Here is a 19,743-nt window from a genome sequence, read left to right as displayed (position 1 = left end):
CTGGCTCTCCCAGGCTGCAGGGAGTCACAGATTACACCCATATTGGCACTGAGGGCTCCAACTGCAATCTGTTGGTTTAATAATGGGGTTTCATTCCATTAACAAAGGATGGTTTGTGATCACGAGCAGCAGATAATTCATGTAAATAATTGTCTTTGTGATTGTTATATATTTAACCATTTGTAACCTGCATGACACCTGACCACCAGAGGGCTCACCTGTTGGAGTCCCAAGGGATCCCAGCATCTCTTGGGAGCACAGCATATAAGCAGGCCACCCACGAGGTACCTGCACTCTGGAATCTTATTAAAGGAGCTAAGGTCACCCTTGCTCATTACACACGGTACTCAGTCTTAACCTTTATTATGAGTGTAATAATTGGCGACAAGGTAGCGAACAACCGTGCGAAAATGCAAAGAACAGTCGGCATCCTGGAGAAGTTCTCAGAAGGGGACGATTGGGAGGCCTTCGTGGAGAGACTCGACCAATACTTCGTGGTCAACGAGCTGGAAGGGGACGAGAATGCTACCAAACAAAGGGCGATCCTCCTAACTGTCTGTGGGGCAACAACCTACGGCCTCATGAAGAATCTCCTGGTCCTGGCAAAACCAACAGAGAAATCCTACGAAGCCTTGTGTACGCTGGTCCGGGAGCACCTAAGTCCGAAGGTAAGCTTTTTGACGGCGAGATATCGGTTCTACACGTGTCAACGATCGGAGGGCCAGCAATTGGCGAGCTACGTTGCCGAACTGAGGCGCCTCGCAGGACATTATGAGCTTGAGAGATTCCTAGAATAAATGCTCAGAGACTTTTGTGTATTGGGCATTGGACATGAGACAATCCTTCGCAACTGTTGACAGTAGAAACTCCAAATCTAAGTAAAGCTATAACAATAGCCCAGTGACAACACCAAGCAGATTTCGCAGAACAAAGAAGTTTCGGCCAATACTGTGCATAAAGTAATGTTGGCTTTGAGCAGAAATGTACGGGGCAGAACGTACATGCCGGCTGCTGTGGCCCGACCTCAATTGACCCAGAGTCTGCCATCATCTGTTAATGCAAGGCAGTTAACACCCTGTTGACGCTGCGGAGGTGATCATCGGCTCCATCAATGCTGCTTTAAGCACTATGTGTGCAATGGATGCAGAACAATGGAACACCTCCAACGAATGTGCAGGTGAGCTACAAACCCACCACGTTGCAGAGGAAGATCGATCTACAGTGGACCAGGCTGAATTGGAGACTCGTATTGAGGAGGCAGAGGTGTATGGGGTGCATACGTTCACTATAAATGTCCACCAATAATGTTGAAAGTTGAACTGAACGGCATTCCAGTATCTATGGAGCTCAACACGGAGGCAAGTCAGTCCATAATGAGTAAAAAGGCCTTCGACAGGCTGTGGGGAAATAAGGCACACAGGCCCAAGCTCAGCTCCATTCACACCAAACTAAGGACTTACACCAAGGAACTAATCCTTGTAATTGGCAGTGCAGAAGTCAAAGTCTCCTACGACGAAGCAGTGCATGAACTCCCGCTGTGGATTGTATCAGGGGATGGCCCCATGTTGTTTGGCAGAAGCTGGCTAGGAAAAATCTGCTGGAACTGAGATGACATCCGAGTGCTTTCGTCCATCGCCGACGCCTCATGTATCCAGGTTCTGAGCAAGATCGCATCGTTGTTCGAGTCAGGCATTGGAAGCTTCTCGGGGGTGAAAGTGCAGATCCATTTGATTCCCGGTACGCGACCCATCCACCACAAAGCTTTGGTGGTACCATACATGATGCGTGAAAAAGTGGAAATTGAGCTGGACAGGCTGCAACGTGAAGGCATCATCGCGCCGGTGGAATTCAACGAATGGGCTAGTCCAATTGTCCCAGTACTTATTTGGCCTCAAGTTTGAGCTTGAAACTGACCACAAGCCGCTCATATTGCTATTCTCTGAGAGCAAAGGGATTAATACCAATGCCTCTGCCCGCATCCAAAGATGGGCGCTCACGCTGTCAGCATACAGCTATGTAATCCGCCACAGACTGGGCACAGAGAACTGCGCAGATGCTCTCAGTCAGCTGCCATTGCCCACCACTGGGGTGGAAATGGCACAGCCAACGGACTTGTTCATGGTCATGGAGGCATTTGAGAACGAGGAGTTCCCCATTATGGCCCGCCAGGATCCTTAACTGTCCCTGATAAAAAATTGTGTCCTCCATAGGAGCTGGTCCGGTTTCCCAGTGGAGATGCAGGAGGTGATTAAGCCGTTCCATAGAAGCAAAGACGAGTTGTCCCTGCAGGCTGACTGTCTATTGTGGGGGAATCGCGTGGTCTTGCCCAAAAAAGGCAGAGACACATTCATATGCGAACTACACAGCACCCACCCAGGCATCGTAATGATGAAAGCCATAGCCAGATCCCATGTGTGGTGGCCTGGCATCGACTCAGATTTAGAGTCATGCGTGCGCCAGTGCAACACTTTCTCTCAGCTGAGCCATGCACCCAGAGAGACACCGCTAAGTTTGTGGTCGTGGCCCTCCAAACCGTGGTTGAGAATCCATGTAGACTATGCGGGCCCATTTCTAGGCAAGATATTTTTGGTTGTCGTGGACGCTTACTCAAAATGGAATGAATGTGCAATAGTGTCTGTCAGCACGTCCATGGCTACCATTGAAAGCCTTTGAGCCATGTTTGCCATGCATGGCTTGTCTGATGTCCTAGTCAGCAACAATGGCCTTGTTTCACCAGTGCTGAATTCAAGGAATTCATGACCTGCAACGGGATCAAACACATCACATCTGCCCCGTTCATGCCCGCATCCAACGGCCAGGCAGAACAGGCAATTCAGACCATCAAGCAAAACTTGAAACGAGTGTCGGAAGGCTCCCCGCAGACCCGATTGTCCCGAGTGCTGCTCAGCTACTGCACCAGACCCCACTCACTCACCGGGTTCACCCAGCCGAGCTGTTCATGAAAAGGGCGCTTACAGCAAGGCTCTCTCTTGTCCACCCTGATCTCCATGATCACGTGGAGGGCAAACGGCATCAACAAAGTGTGTACCATGACCGCGCAAATTTGTCACGTGATATTAAGATCAACGATCCTGTGTCTGTGCTCAATTATGGACATGGTCCCAAATGGCTCGCTGGCTCGGTCACAGCCAAAGAGGGGAATAGGGTGTTTCAGGTCAAATTGGCCAATGGATAAACGCACAGAAAACATTTGGACCAAATCAAATTGCGGTTCACCAACAGCTACGAACAATCTGAAGAGGACACCACCAACTTTGACCCTTCAACACACACACACAAGTGGCAACTGACATCATGGTTGACCACAAAACCGAACTCATCATCCACAGCAGCCCGGCAAGGCTGGCTGCCCAACAGCCGAGTGAAGAACTGACCAACCCACCCACACCTTCATTTGTACCGAGACGATTGACAAGGGAGTGTAAAGCACCAGATCGTCTCACCTTGTAAATAAGTGGACTGTTGACTTCACGGGGGAGTGATGTTATGTATTTAACCCTTTGTAACCTGCATGACACCTGACCACCAGAGGGTCACCTGCTGGAGGCCCAAGGGATCCCAGCATCCCTTGGGGCACAGCATATAAGCAGGCCACCCATGAGGTACCTGCACTCTGGAATCTTATTAAAGGAGCCAAGGTCACCCTTTATGACAGTACTCAGTCTCACCCTTTATTGGGCCCAAGTTTCCGCCCTCTGTAAAAACGGTGCACCTCCATAAAGTGTGCTGACTTTCTGGAATAAAAAGGGCGCAGAAAAGTGACCTTGTGATGCTCCCTGCTCCTCAGGATGTCTTCGGCCTCGGCGTGGCACAGCACAAAGGTTTGGGGGCGGAGCCAGGTCCCAGCACTGAAAACAGTGCCGGGACCTCTGCACATGCGCGGTAGAGTGTGCACGCATGTGCAGTAGCTCCTCGCCCCTGAATCTCTGCAGTTCAGCCTCTCCCTCCCCTCTCCCTCCCATTCAGCTGCCCCCCCCGTTCAGCCTTCCCCCCTCCCTCCCGTTCAGCTCCCTCCCCCTGTTCAGCCTTCCCCCCTCCCTCCCGTTCAGCCTCCCTCCCTCCCTCCTGTTCAGCTCCCCCCTCCCTCCCTCTCGTTCAGCTCCTCCCCTCCTTCCCTCCCGTTCAGCTCCTCCCCCCCGTTCAGCTGCCCCCCTCCCTCCCGTTCGGCTCCCCCTCCCTCCCGTTCAGCCGGCCTCTCTCCCTCCCATTCAGCTACCCCCCTCCCTCCCATTTAACTTCCCCCCGCTTCCCTCCCGTTCAGCTCCCCCCCCACTCCCATTCAGCTTCCCTCCCTCTCTTCTGTTCAGCCTCCCCCTACTTCCCTTTCAGCCCTTCCACCTCCTCCCCCTTCTCTCCCCGCTCCTCCCTCGCTCCCCCTCCTCCTCCTCCTCCTCCATCCCTCTTTCCCCCCATCCCCGTCAAAAACACAGAGAGACACTGACAGAGACAGAGAGAGAAACACAGGGGGGCCTCATCCCAGCACGCTGTTGGAGGGCTCCTGGTGCTGAAGTAGGTGAGTAGAACCTTAATTTTTTATTTATTGGTTAATTTTTTTTAAATTTTTTTATTTTTTTGGTTGATTTATTGGTTGATTTATTGATTTGTTTATCATTTATTATTGATGATAGCTCTTTATTTGTAAAAGTGAAATGTTTAATGCTTGTAAACCCCCCTCACCCCCCATCTCTCATTCCCTACGCCTGATTTAGGCAAGGTTTTTCTGAGTGTATAAAAATCTGCACTTACTCCATTCTAAGTTAGTTTGGAGTAAGTTTTCACTGCCTAAACTTGCAAAACAAGCGTAAGTGGCTGGTAACGCCCCCTTTTGAAAAAAAAATTGTTCTAAGATGAAACTATTCTAACTCACTAGAATTGGAGCAAACTAAATGCCAAGAATTGCAATTTCTAAGATACTCCATTCTAAACTAGTTGCTCCAAAAAAATAGGAGCAACTCGAGCCGAAGCTTGAGCCCATTATGAGGGTAATAGTGACAGTGCTCACAGTGACTTTTCTCTCTGTCAACGCATTTTGCCCTTTTTACTAGCAAAATCTAAATAAAAAGATGGCTGATTGGTGACAAGCTGTACCCCATATAGCTGTGACTTAAGTAACCAATAAGGAAACCTGGTACTACACTGGAGATGTATTATAATGAGGTCAACACCAAAGCATCCTTATTGAACAAGCTGATTTAAAATTCTCAAACAGCCAGGTGGGGTTTGAACTGGTTCTCCAGATTATTAGTCCACAGGGTCGATATTACCCCCGGGAGAGAGTCAGGTGAAGGGATTAAAATGTGAGATCGTGAAATGCGATCACCAACCTGCCACGTACACACCTGCTGCCATCTTTACAGTGGCAGGATGAGTGGTATCTCTCATTATAATATTTAAATCAGGCTCCCACAGTGTAATTGGGAGCCAGATTTAAGTCTAACGCTGGCCGGCCAGGTTTCCCAGTGCTCGGGAAACCCAGGAGCTGGCGGATCAAGCAGGTAGGGGCTTTGTATAGCACTGCTTGTGGGCCAGGGAGAGGAGGAGTGCTTCCCCCGGCCCCTCATCAAACCTTCTGCTGGTCACGGCCTCTCCTCGCAGACACAATCGGCCGACCCCACCCCTCCAAACCCACGATCCCAAGCTTACTGTACCAAGATCTGCCAAGCCCCCGCTTCTGCCCTGTGATCTTTCCCTACTTCCGATTGCTGGTCCAAGCTCTCCCCTCTCCCTGCTTCAATCCGGGAACTTTCCTGATGGCTGGGGCCGGCCCCAACTCTCTCCAGCTGTGGTCTTGTGCCGCCGGCTTTGCTGCCAGGCAGCCAGCAAGTCTGGAGCTCCGGCCGGCATCCGGGCGGGAAACTGAATAAAAATATGATAATGAGCCTCTGAGGTTGATTTTGGAAGGACTGCCACGTTCTCGGAACTTCCAGGTTTCCTCCCCACTACCACATTACCCCACTCCCTCCCCACCTCCCAGTAAATATCGTGGCCCACGTCTCTGGATTACTGGTCCAGTAACATTATCCACATCCCAAATCTGCTCCAAAACAGCCGGTAATTCAGAGGAGAATCCAACCCCATCCAAATCAAGCTAGCTAACAGTGAACTGAGTGAGCCAAACACTCTGCGATTTACCTGCTACTCCCCAGTGTCCTGCTGCAATCTTCAGCCAGAACAGTTTTTTTAAAGGCTGCACTGTAATTTCCAAGCACCCCAGCATATTGCTCCCGGTTCAATGGGATTTACACCAATGAATCCTTCAATGGATGAGCAAGTAAGCTAAGCCAAAATCTCTGGTACATCTCATCTCACATTGGCACAAATGCTGCACAACTCAACGTGTGGTAATTAAGGGCCTCTGTAAACACAGCCATGTACCTTGAAATATTTCCGTTGTGGTTATTGATATTAGTTTTATTGTTGAAACCAATAGAAAGTTGTCTGTTTAAACTGCTTTTACTTTAGATTTACACTTTCCAGAACTGAATGACAGATTAAATAAAAACATTTATTTACCTGGTGAAGAGGAGATACTGGTTGTTGATTCCTAAAGTAAAAATTTACAACATCAGATAATTTTTCAATGAAGTAGGTTATTCTAATCACTTGTAAGTGAAATGTGTTAATTCTATCTTACCGGGTATGTTTCACAAGGGATGTGTGCCTCTGGTGTAGTGACACTGACATTAGTGGAATGGTTACTCCATGTTGTAACTTTAATTAGATCATCATTTTGTCCAAAGTCAATGTCAAAAATGTCCTGTAAAGAAACACAATACAAATATTACAACAAATGCTTCTAAAATAAAGACTCAAACAGCATATCTTTTGAGGTTGCTGAATAATATTGATTATTTCATTTCTTATCCCTATGACAACAGGTACAGGATACTGACTGGGTAATTATCCAGGGCCACTCTTTGCTATTCTCTAATCAATTCACATTTCAGTCATAAAAACAGGCTGTGTGTGATTGGGTGGCATTTTTGGAGGGGATGTTGGAATAAGTCATCAGTTGTGTATCAATGGGCAGATGAAGTCATTGGGTGGACATACTGGACTTGGTCATCTCCCACTCTAGGCTTCAGTGGTGTTGTGTTGTCTGCCTCCTCTGCTCAGGTGACACTGATCGCAGGGGCATTGCTGGTGTTTATATCATGTACATCTCCAGAAGGGGACTTGGCATTTTCCCAAAATATAAAAATATGAAAAATATTGAGCTAACCTCCCCCTTCATTTCTCCCTTAATCAGGCTAAATGGGCAGAATGTGGCCTGTTAGCCAAATACGAGTTTTGTACACAAATGCACGTAGCATAAGTGTAAAGTCCTTACTCTACAGCATGAAACCACACGAGGCACATTTCAGGGACAAGGCCACTCTGTGACCTTAGCTCTTTATTACAGGACTCCAGAAGTGATGACCCTGCATGGGACCTCCCTTTATATACCTGTGTGATCAGTTAAGGACTGTCTCCCAAAAGTTCACCCCCTGTGGTCAAGGTGTGCATCGAAGTTGAGTGTATACAGTAATACAGTGGTGTTACATTGTAGTTACAAACATGACATCACCTTCCCCCCCCCCCCACTAAAGTCTTACTGGGATCATAGGTTCAGTCTTTCAGGTGGTCTACGCTCCCTCGTGGAGTGCCGCAGTTGGGGCTCTGGTTGTTGGACGCTGATGTGAGTGTCTGTCACTTGTGGTGATTCCGGCCTGTCCGGGCTGACCGCAGTGACTGTGCATTCTTCCAATTGCTCTTGTTGCACGTTCGCTGGTGGTAGTGTGAGCTCCATCTCATGGTCTTCTTCAGATTCCTCCATGTCCATGCTGAACCTGTTTTTTACTTGGTCCAGATGCTTATGGCATATCTGGCCATTGTTGAGTTTTACCACGATGATCCTATTCCCCTCTTTGCCAATTACAGTGCCCTCAAGCCATTTGGGCCCCATGGCGTGATTGAGGATGAATACAGGATCATTTATTTCCATACATCTCCCCCTTGAATTACGGTCATGGTACTCGTTTTGTGACTTGCGCTTGCCCTCAACTATGTCGGTCAGGACTGGGTGGATGAGGGACAACCGAGTTTTGAATGTCCGTTTCATGAGTAGCTCTGCGGGCGGGAACCCCGTGAGCGAGTGCGGGCGGGATCTATAGGCCAGCAGGAGGCGCGATAGGCGGCATTGTAGGGAGGGTCCTTGAATCCTGAGCATACCTTGCTTAATGATTTGGACTGCCCGTTCAGCCTGGCCATTGGAGGCCGGCTTGAATGGCCCAGTCCTGACGTGGTTGATGCCATTGCCCGACATAAACTCCCGGAATTCATAGCTCGTGAAGCATTGTTGAGTTTTACCACGATGATCCTATTCCCCTCTTTGCCAATTACAGTGCCCTCATTGTCACTAACCAGGATGTCCAGCAAGCCATGGGTTGCAAAGATCGCATGTAGGCTTTCCACGGTGGTGGAAGACGTGCATGAATTCAGGATGATGCATTCGATCCATTTCAAGTATGCATCCACTACAATGAGGAACATCTTCATCCATGAATGGGCCCACGTAGTCAACATGAATGCGTGACCATGGCTTGGACACAGTGTTCCAGGTCTGAATCAATTCCAGGCCACCAAACGTGTGACCGGGCAATGGCCTTCATCATCACAATGCCTGGGTGCTCGCTGCGGAGTTCCCTGATGAATGCCTCCCTGCCCTTCTGGGGCATGAGTACCCGGCTGCCCCATAGTAGGCAGTCGGCTTGGATGGAGAGCTCATCCATCCGCCTGTGGAACGGTCTGATCTCCTCAGGGCATGCTCCGTGTGCGGGTGCCCAATCCCGGACAGGACACATTTCTTAATCAAGGATAGGAGGGGATCTCTGTTTGTCCAGATTTTGATCTGGCGGGCTGTGATGGGGGAGCCTGCACTGTCAAAGGCATCGATAGCCATGACCATCTCAGGCTTTGCTCAGCTGCCCCCTCGGTGGTGGGCAGTGGGAGCCTGCTGAATGCGTCAGTGCAGTTTTCAGTGCTGGGCCGGTGCCGGATGGAGTAGTCATAAGCAGCTAACGTGAGGGCCCACCGCTGTATGCGAGCTGATGCGTTGGCATTGACAGCCTTGCTGTCTGACAACAGGGATGTGAGTGGCTTGTGGTCCGTCTCGAATTCAAACTTCCTACCGAAGAGGTACTGATGCATTTTTTTTACACCATAGACACATGTCAGCGCTTCCTTCTCGACCATGCCATATCCCCGTTCTGATTGAGAGTGCGACCTGGAGGCATAAGCCACTGGTTGTAGCTGGCCCTCAGCATTATCCTGCTGCAACATGCACCCAACCCCAAAGGACGATGCATCACAAGTCAGAATTAAACGTTTACAGGGGTCGTACAGGGTCAACAACTTGTTTGAACAAAGTAGGTTTCGCGCCCGATCAAAAGCCCATTCCTGACTGTCCCCCCAAAACCAATCGCAACTCTTATGCAGGAGCACATGTAGCGGCTCCAACAACGTGCTCAAGTTCGGCAGAAAGTTCCCGAAATAGTTCAACAGTCCCAGAAATGAACGCAGCTCCGATGTGTTGCAGGGCCTGGGTGCTCGTCGAATCGCCTCTGTTTTAGATTCGGTGGGCCGAATCCCATCTGCAGCAACCTTCCTGCCCAGAAACTCAACCTCAGGAACTAAAAACACACATTTAGACTTCTTGAGTCGCAGGCCTACCCGGTCCAGTTGGCCTAGCACCTTCTCCAGGTTGTGGAGGTGTTCCTCGGTATCTCGACCCGTGATGAGGATGTCGTCCTGGAATACGATCGTTCCAGGAATGGATTTATGCAGGCTTTCTATGTTACGTTGACAAATCGTGGCCGCTGGTCGAATGCCAAACGGGCACCTGTTATACGCAAACAGTCCCTTGTGCGCTGTGATGGTGGTCAGTAGTTCGGCCAGTTCCTGGGTCATATAGGCTGAAGTGAGGTCCAACTTGGTGAACAGCTTGCAGCCTGCCAGCATGGCGAAGAGGTCCTCCGCTCTTGGGAGCAGGTATTGGTCTTGTAGGGACACCCGATTGATGGTGGCCTTGTAGTCGCCACAGATCCTGACAGCCATCCGCTTTTAGAACGGGAACGATGGTGCTCGCCCAGTCGCTGAATTCAACAGTCGAGGTGATGTCCTCTCGCAACAGCTGGTCCAATTCGCTCTCGATTTTTTCTTGCATTACATGCGGCACCGCTCTGGCTTTGTGGTGCACTGGCCTGGCGTCCGGGGTGATATGTATCACTACTTTAGTGCCTTTGAAAGTCCTGATGCCCGGTTGAAATAGTGACTTGAATTGTTGTAGGACTTGTGAGTACGAACTTCGCTCCACCGAGGACATTGTGTGAACATCCCCACATTTCCAGTTCATCTCAGCTAACCAGCTCCTCCCCAACAGAGCGGGACCATCGTAGTTACAATCATGACAATAAGGAATAAAACAAGCAAATTAGAAGCTCAAAGGGTATGATGTAGCAGCCATTACAGAATCCTGACTACAAGCTGGGTATGACTGGGAGCTAAACATCCCAGGCTGTAAGGTCTTTAGAAAGGACAGGAAAATTGGGGAAAGGGGATGAGTACCAACATTGAAAAACGACTCTTCCAGCAGTTTGAGGAAGGGATATCAGTAAGGGTGAACATGCAGTGGAAATACTTTGGGGAGAGTGAAGAAACAGCAAAGGATGCAAGACTCTGGTGGAGTTGTTTACAGACCTCCTGACAATAGAGATACAGAAATGGGATGCATAAGCACGGGGATCAGAGAAGCTTATAACCAAAGCAAAGCGAGTATAATGGGAGATTCTAATTTTTACGTAGACTGGGAGAAGCAACACAGCACAAGGCATAAAGGCAATGAATTTTTCAATGGTATTCAGGACAGATTTCTGGAATAATATGTTTTAGTACAGAGACGGGAATGGGCCATATTGGAGTTAGTTATGACTAGCAAGTAATCTGATGGTAAGGCAATATCTTGTGAACAGTGACCATAACATGATCAAATTTGATATAAAGTTTGAGGGGGAGAAGGGAGAGTCACAAACTAAGGAAGTAAATTTAAGTAAGGCTGATTTTGACAGAATGAGGCACAAAGTGACCACAGTAACTTGTGCTAACGGTTAATGGAGAAACCGACAAATGATTAATAAACAATCTCCTAGTAAAGGATCCCTTTGGAATGAGTGATCATAGCATGGTGGAATTTCAAATTCAGAAGGAGGGCAAGAAAGCTGGATCTCTAACCAGCGTACTAAATTTAAATAAAGGAGACTACAAAGGTATGAGGGCAGATTTGGCTAAAGTGAAACTGGAAAATAGATTAAAGTGTAAGACGGTTGATGCACAGTGGTGTACATTTAAGGAGATATTTCATAACTCTCAACAAAAATATATTCCAGTGGGGAGGAAAGGGTGTAAAAGAAAAGATAGCCATCCATGGCTAACTAAAGAAATAAAGGATGGTATCCAATTAAAAACAAGGGCATATAAAGTGGCCAAAAATAGTGGGAAGACAGAAGATTGGGAAACTTTTAAAGCCAGCAAAGAATGACTAAAAAGATGATTAAGAAAGGGAAAATAGACTCAAAATAAGCCTTAATTAAATTTACTACCTTAGGGCCCAAATTTCCCCAGGAGTTGCGCTGTTTTTTTTGGAGCAACTTGATTTTTCTGGGGTATCTTTTTAGTTGCAATTCTGGCCATTTAATTTGTGCCAGTGTAAGTGAGTTAGTTAGTTTTTTTTTAAGTTCAGTTTTTTTCCCAAAAGGAGGCATTCCCAGACACTTACGCCTGTTTTAGGTGTTTGGCCAGCAAATAGTTGCTCCAAACTAACTTAGGCCAGCGTATGTTGCCACTTCTGCCCGTACAGAAAAACCTTACCTAGAGTTAAGGAACCGGCGCAAGTAACTACATTTAAAGCACCACCAAGCACCAAACAAAGCACAAAAAGTAATAAGCATTCAATAAAAAATAAAGAACTGAAGTAAATAATTAAATTAACAAATAAAGAACTGAAGTAAATAATTAAATGAGCAAATAAAGAACTGAATTAAATCCTACCTTCAACTAAACCCGGCAGCGGCTGGCCATGCGGGAATCCCTTCGGCCTGGGATAGGGAAGGGAGAACGCGGCTGCTGCCCCACCGACTTTCAACCCGGGAATTTTTTCCCTTTTTGCCCATTTTTCGGGTTTTTGGTCAGGCTTTAAAAACGGCAGCCTGAAACCTGGCAGAGGCATGGGGCTTTGGCTCCCTCGCATGAAGGACCCCAGACGACTCCATTTAGCCCCGAAAGGAGTTCGGCAATCGGCTGACACGCCCGAGTTCAGCCCTGGTTTCGTAGGTCGTAGGCAGAAAGGTATTTTGTCGGCACCGGCCTGCATCTCCAGCACAACAACACGCACACCGCTGTCCTCAAGACCAACCTGGGCGGGCTAATACAGGCGGACGGATCAGGGGTGGGTGCACGAGTGCGCTGGAGCCCGGGCTCAACTCACACCGTTCTGGAGTCCCAATTCAGAGAGAGAAAGAGAGAGCGCCAGAGGGACAAACGACATGGGAGCAAGAGAGAGAGAGAGATAGAAAGGCCAGAAGCAGCGGCTGGGCAGCGTGGAGTGTCGGAGGATAAAAACAGGCAGCAGCGATGGCGATGAGACGTACGGGGACTGACTTGGGCGCACGCTCAGCAATCGGCAAATGTGCTAGAGCCAGGTGGGCCACGTGTAGAAGGACACCGCGGTCCAGCGCAACACATGGCACCGCAGAGACTCTTTGGCAAGCCGCTACCCAACCAAATGAACGCAAAGCCAACCCAGCATGGCAAGCGACGTTGCTACATGACAAGCTATCCTCGGTCCAAACCACTAAACTGCAGCCAAAGACGGCCAACCTCTCCCCATCTCTCTCTTGCCCCGATCAAACCCCAGTCGCACCAACCTGTTTCTTGCATCCCTCAGCAGGCCATTTGACCTGGGATAGGGGAGGGATGCGTTCTGCAGTCATCACCATCACAACCATGGGAAGGAGCTACTGTGCATGTGCGACCGCTCTATTGCGCACGCACGCAGCTGCTGGCACTGTTTTCGGCGCAGGGCTGTAGCTCCGCCCCCCACTCCACGAGGAGCGGCCGCCAGGACCCAGGACACACAGCAGAATGGCCAGAATCGGGACTACGTTTTTCGGCACCATTTCTAGCGCACAAAGTCGGCGCATCTCTGGAGAGTGCGCCGAAAAAAGGGATTGGGGAAATTTGGGCCCATGAAAGTAAATCAGCACGAAATATAAAAACAGATGACAAGAATTTCTACAGGTATATAAAAAGCAAAAGAGTGGCTAAAGTAAATGTTGGTCCCTTAGATGACGAGAGCGGGGAATTTGTGATGGGGAACATAGAGATGGCAGCAACTCTGAACAAATATTTTGTATCAGTCCTTACGATAGAGGACACCAAAAATATCCCAACAATGGATAGTCAAGGGGCTATAGTGAGGGAGGAACTTAATACAATCACAATCATTAAGGAGGTGGTACTCAGTTAAATAATGAGACTAAAGGCGGATAAATCTCCTGGACCTGATGGCTTGCATCCTACGGTCTTATGGTCCCAGCAGATTGGAAAGATGCCACATAAAAGGTTACTGCACAAGATAAAAGTTCACGGGGTTGGGGGTAATATTTTAGCATGGATAGAAGATTGGCTTACGAACAGAAAATAGAGAGTCGGGATAAATGGTTCGTTCTCGGATCGGCAATCAGTAACTAGAGGGGTGCCGCAGGGATCAGTGCTGGGACCCCAACTATTTACAATTTATTTTAATGACTTGGATGAAGGGACCAAGTGTAACGTAGCTAAGTTTGCTGACGATACAAAGATTGGAGGAAAAGCAATGTGTGAGGAGGACAAAAAAACCTGCAAAAGGACATAAATGGGCTAAGTGAGAGGGCAAAAATTTGGCAGATGGAGTATAATGTTCAAAAGTGTGAGGTTATGCACTTTGGCAGAAAAAAAAATCGAAGAGCATGTTATTATTTAAAAGGAGGAAAATTGCAAAGTGCTGCAGTACAGCGGGACCTGATGCATGAAACACAAAAGATTAGTATGCAGGTACAGCAAGTGATCAGAAAGGCCAATGGAATCTTGGCCTTTGTTGCAAAGGGAATGGAGTATAAAAGCAGGGAAGTCTTGCTACAGTTATACAGAGCATTGGTGAGGCCACACCTGGAATACTGCGTACAGTTTTGGTTTCCATATTTAAGAAAGGATATACTTGCATTGGAGGCAGTTCAGAGAAGGTTCACTAAGTTGATTCCGTTGATGACGGGGTTGACTTATGAGGAAAGGTTGAGTAAGTTGGGCCTCTACTCATTGGAATTCAGAAGAATGAGAGGTGATCTTATCGAAACGTATAAGATTATGATGCGCTTGACAAGGTGGATGCAGAGAGGATGTTTCCAATGATAGGGGACTAGAACTAGGGGGCATAATCTTAGAATAAGTGGCAACCCATTTAAAACTGAGATGAGGAGGAATTTCTTCTCTCAGAGAGTTGTAAATCTGTGGAATTCACAGCCTCAGAGAGCTGTGGAAGCTGGGTCATTGAATAAATTTAAGACAGAGATAGACAGTTTCTTAACCGATAATGGGAGCAGGCAGGGAAGTGGACCTGAGTCTATGATCGGATCAGCCATGATCGTACTAAATGGCGGAGCAGGCTCGAGGGGCCATATGGCCTACTCCTGCTCCTATTTCTTATGTTCTTATGTATTCAAAAAATAATTTAGTACAACACAAAACCTGTACAAACCCATAAAAGGCTAAAGTTCCACTTGTGTCGGTAGGAAATCATGGTCAATAAATGGGGTAAGATTCAATGTAAAGGTAAAAGAAGAGGCTGATGGAAATGCAAAGCAAAGTGGAAATCCAGCAGACTGGGGGAAGTATAGAAAGCAATAAAGAGATACAAAGAAAGTATATAGAATTGCAAAAAGGAATACCAATAAAAGGGATGTGAAGGATAACAGTAAAAGTCTGTATAAGTGTATTGAGAGAAAGAGAGTGGCAGAGGGAAAATCGGGCCCATTAAACACAGACAAAGGAGATACTGTCATCAACAATCAGGAAATGACAGATTTGTTAAATACTTTTTTCCATCCTTCTTCCCAGCAAAGGAAGAGGACAAAATATCAGCAGGTACAAGGGAAACTAAAAATAAATCTGTGGGAAGAACTTGTTGGATTTAATATAAGTAAAAAATGGTAATGGAGAAATAATGAGATTGAAGATTGACAAATCATCCAGGGCCTGATGGTTTCCTCCCCAAGCTGTTAGGAAAAGTAGGTGAGGAAATTGCAAATGTGTCAGTAATAATCTTCCAAAACTTTCTAGATTTGGGAAGTGAGACATTGGATTGGAAATTGCAAAAGTCTCTCCATTACTTAAGAAGGGTGGGGAAAAAACAGATAACTACAGACTTGCCAGTTGTGGGGAAATGACAAGAATCTCATTAGGGCCAGAGTAAGTGAGCACTTGGACAATTTTGAGCTGATCAGAGAGTCCATGGATTTGTGAAGAGTCAGTCATGTCTGACTAGCTTAGTTGAATTTTTTGAGGCGGCCAGTAACATGGTGTTATCTATATGGACTTCCATTAGTCATTTGATAAGGTTCTGTACAAGAGATTATTAGCAAAAATGAAAACGCACGGATCTGAAAACATCCTTGTAGTATGGGTTGGAAATGGTTTGGAAGGTGTGCGGCAGAGAGTAGGGATAAAGGGAACGTAATCTGATCAGCAGGATGTGACAAGTGGTGTCCCCAGAGATCTGTACTGAGGTCTCAGCTTTTCACCATATATATCAATGACTGGATGAGAATTGTATTTCAGATGATATTAAAGTGCGAAGCACAGTGGGTAATGCCAACAGGTGCTTAAAAGTTACAAAGGGACATAGATAGATTAAGTGAGTGGGGAAAACTGGGTTCAATGTGGGGAAGTGTGAGGTCATCCACTTTGGATCCAAGAAAGACAAATGGGAGTATTTTCTAAATGTTGAGAAACTGGGATCTGTGGAGGAGCAAAGAGATTTAGGTGTCCGTATATAAAAATCACTAAAAGCTAGTGGCAGAAAAGGCTCGAGGTGCTGACTGGTCCATACCTGGAGGGTAAATACTGACAAGGCCTGTTTGGGCCAAATGGCCTATTTCTGGGTTGTAACTTCGATGTATTTCTATGTATTTCATACCCCAGGAACAGGCAGCATATTTGAAAAAGAGAGCCGTGGAGAAAATTGGGGCATGGTTTAGGAGGAGGTGTCCAATTTAGGAATGGAACTTTCAAACTAAGCCCCATCATTGTGGATACACATGTGGGACTGATACAGATCTGTATGTGCTCTTTAGTTCTAAAAACATTCAGTAAATATTAAAAACATATTCAAAAGCAGCAGTCCCAAACAAATACTGACTTTGCATCTGATAGGAACACTAGGAGCAGGAGTAGGTCATTCAGCCCCTCTGGCCTGCTCTGCCATTCAATTAGATCATGGCTGATCTGCACCTCAAACCCGTTTACCTGCCTTTGCTTCATATCCCTTGATACCTTTACCTGACAAAAATCTATTGATCTCAGTGTTAAACGCTTCAGTTGACCCAGCATTTATAGCCTTTTAGGGTAAGAGTTCCAGATTTCCATTACAGACAGTGCGAAGAAACGCTTCCTGATTTCAATCCAGAATGGCCTGGGGCCGAAATTCAGGGTCCCGATAAGGCCTGTTAACGTCGTTTTGCGGTGGGCATGCGGCGGAATCCAGTTCCGCCCCGATCGGACAATTTCCGTGGCGGTATGGGGCTTGCGGAAGTGATGACGCAATCAAAGTGCACCGCTGCTGCACCACCCTCGAACCCCGAGGCCAAGGAGCAGCTTGCTCGTTGGCTACAAATCACCAAAAGGGTGAATTTCCCCGTGTGAATAGCACCCATTCAACCCCCCCACACTGCTGCAAAGTACCAATTCGGAAGGGCAATTAACGCTGGAGGGCATTTTTTTTTGAAAGGTGAAAATCGATCCACTGCCTGCCGCAACCATAGCGACAGTAATCGCAGGAAAAAGGCGGTAAGTGCGCCAGCTTTCTGTCGGCACTGAATTTCGGCCCCCTCCGCCGACTCTAATTGTAAGATTACGTCCCCTTGTTATTTCCTCACCAAAGGAAATAGTTTCCTATGTCAACCCTAGCAAATCCTTTTAACATTTTAAACACCTCGATCAGATCACCGCTCAATCTCCTATATTCAAGGGAATAAGAGCCGGGCTTATGTAGCCTGTCCTAATAATTTAGCCCCATAAGTCCCAGTATCATTCTGGTTAATCGGCACTGCAGCCGCTCCAAGGCCAGCATATCCTTCCTGAGGGGCGGTGCCCAGAACTGAACGCAGTGCTCCAGGTGGGATCTGATCAAGGCTCGGTACAACTGTAGCATCACTTCCTTCCTTTTGATAAATGCCAACATTCCATCAGCCTTTTTGATTGAAGTTTTTAAATCTCCCGTTCACCCTTTTCCTTTCATCCACCCATCCAATCTAATCATGAAAGTTGACAGAAAAGTACATTCCATTAGAAAAGGAGGAAACTACCAGCAGTTTTAGGATGTCAGGATTGAAGAGTTTAGAAACCAATGAAGGTGAAGAAGAAAACCTGTGAGGACTATAAGAATACTAATGATGAAAAAACAAATGGATAAAATGAGAAAATAAGAAAAGAGTTTGAGGGGGATAAGGAAAGACAAGGGCCTGGATTTTTGGCTTTTTATATTTTCGACCGTTGCCGGGCGCAATTCGTGGCGGATTCAAAAATTTAGCGCCGGATTAACATTAGCGCCAGAGCGAGCAACTTTCACCAAATGAAAGTTCACGAGGAGCGTTAACATTAACTCTGGCTTTGCACCACACAATTTGTGCACCGGAGCCGAAAGTTCCAGCCTTACAAAATTCAGCCATTCTGCTCATGCGGCAATTTTTTTTTTCTTCCCGCACTTCTGGTCTGCTGTCCGTTCGCAAACACTAATGCAGGACGCGGCCGCGCACATGCGCAGTACACCCGGGGCTGAATCAGACATTTTACATTTGGATTTTGATGATGGAGGATGACGATTTTAGACAGCATGCCAGGCGATTCAGCCAGGATGCTAATGAAACTCTACTGGGGGCTGTGGAGAGAAGGTGGCAGGAGTTGCTACATAGGGGGGGTATCTAGACCACTGCCATCCATTTTTAAAAGGATTTGGAGGGAAATCGCTGAGGAGGTCTCTGCCTCAGACACTGTGATCAGGACTGGCACACAGTGCCAAAAGAAGTTTAATGATCTTTCAAGGGTCATTAGAGTGAGTACAATTTTAATTCATGCACTCCTTTATTAATTCAATTATAAAATCTGACACACTATTTGTTCTCAAGCTTTTGGTGCCTCTCAGCACTCTGTGGGTTGCCGCCTAAAATGCATGACACATAGGTAGGCTTAGTTTGGCAGTCTATTTGCCATGAATGATCTTTACACATTATTAAGATTGCTTTCTGAGATCTCATAAGATGGCTCTGCACTTCGATGTCCTCCTGAAGAACCACATGCAACTTCCAAGGCCATTAAACAAAGGGCTGTATTACATTCAGACAGTATGGTATAAGTGCTTTGGAGGCTATCTGTGCATGCCACAACAGCAGATGGACAATCTTGTAACCATTCCCATTTTTATTTTTGCAGGCCAAGAAATCTCACAATCGGCACGAACAAGTGCGGACAGGTGGCAGTCCAACTCCGAACCTGCCACTCATCGACATCGAGGGTCATCGCCCCAAACCTCTTCTCAATCTTCCTCGCTGCCATGCTCCACCTCACAGTCAACAAGCTCCCCGCTGGAGTTGAATTAAACTACAGAATCAGTGGAAACCTGTTCAACCTTCATCGCCTCCAGATCAGGTCCAAGACCACCCCAACCTCTGTCGTCAAGCTACAGTATGCAGATGATGCCTGCGTCTGTGCACATACACAGACTGAACTTCAGGACACAGTCAACGTATTTACTGAGGCGTACGAAAGCATGGGCCTTACGCTAAACATCCGTAAGACAAAGGTCCTCCACCAGCCTGTCCTCGCCGCACAGCACTGCTCTCCAGTCATCAAGATCCACGGCATGGCCCTGGACAATGTGGAGCATTTCCCATACCTCGGGAGTCTCTTATCAACAAGAGCAGACATTGACGACGAGATTCAACACCGCCTCCAGTGTGCCAGTACAGCCTTCGGCCGCCTGACAAAAAGAGTGTTTGAAGACCAGGCCCTCAAATCTACCACCAAGCTCATGGTCTACAGGGATGTAGTAATACCCACTCTCCTGTATAGCTCAGAGACATAGACCATGTCTAATTGACACCTCAAGTCGCTGGAGAAATACCACCAACGATGTCTCCGCAAAATCCTACAAATTCCCTGTGACGACAGACGCACCAACATTAGTATCCTCGACCAGGCCAACATCCCCAGCATTGAAGCACTGACCACATTTGATCAGCTCTGCTAGGCAGGCCATATTGTTCGCATGCCAGACACAAGACTCCCAAAGCAAGTGCTCTACTCGGAACTCCTTCACAGCAAACGAGCCAAAGGTGGGCAGAGGAAAAGTTACAAGGACACCCTCAAAGCCTCCCTGAT

The 19,743-nt window shown here is 47.3% G+C and overlaps 1 protein-coding gene across 1 annotated transcript in view; it reads right to left on the bottom strand.

Annotated features, from left to right (window-relative positions):
* The window catches only part of LOC139278171 (uncharacterized), a 166,231-nt gene that overhangs the window by 25,787 nt on the left and 120,701 nt on the right, over positions 1-19,743 (bottom strand). Inside the window, exons 10-11 of the mRNA XM_070896825.1 lie at positions 6,656-6,778; positions 6,535-6,565 (exon numbers count right to left, since the gene is read on the bottom strand). Coding sequence (XP_070752926.1) covers positions 6,535-6,565; positions 6,656-6,778 — 154 coding nt within the window. The remainder of the gene's footprint in view (positions 1-6,534; positions 6,566-6,655; positions 6,779-19,743) is intronic.

The sequence above is a fragment of the Pristiophorus japonicus genome, chromosome 13 (genome assembly GCF_044704955.1).
Source record: "Pristiophorus japonicus isolate sPriJap1 chromosome 13, sPriJap1.hap1, whole genome shotgun sequence".
NCBI lineage: Eukaryota > Metazoa > Chordata > Chondrichthyes > Pristiophoridae > Pristiophorus > Pristiophorus japonicus.
Note: the sequence above shows the minus strand (reverse complement) of the source record. Positions and strands in the feature narration are given on the sequence as shown.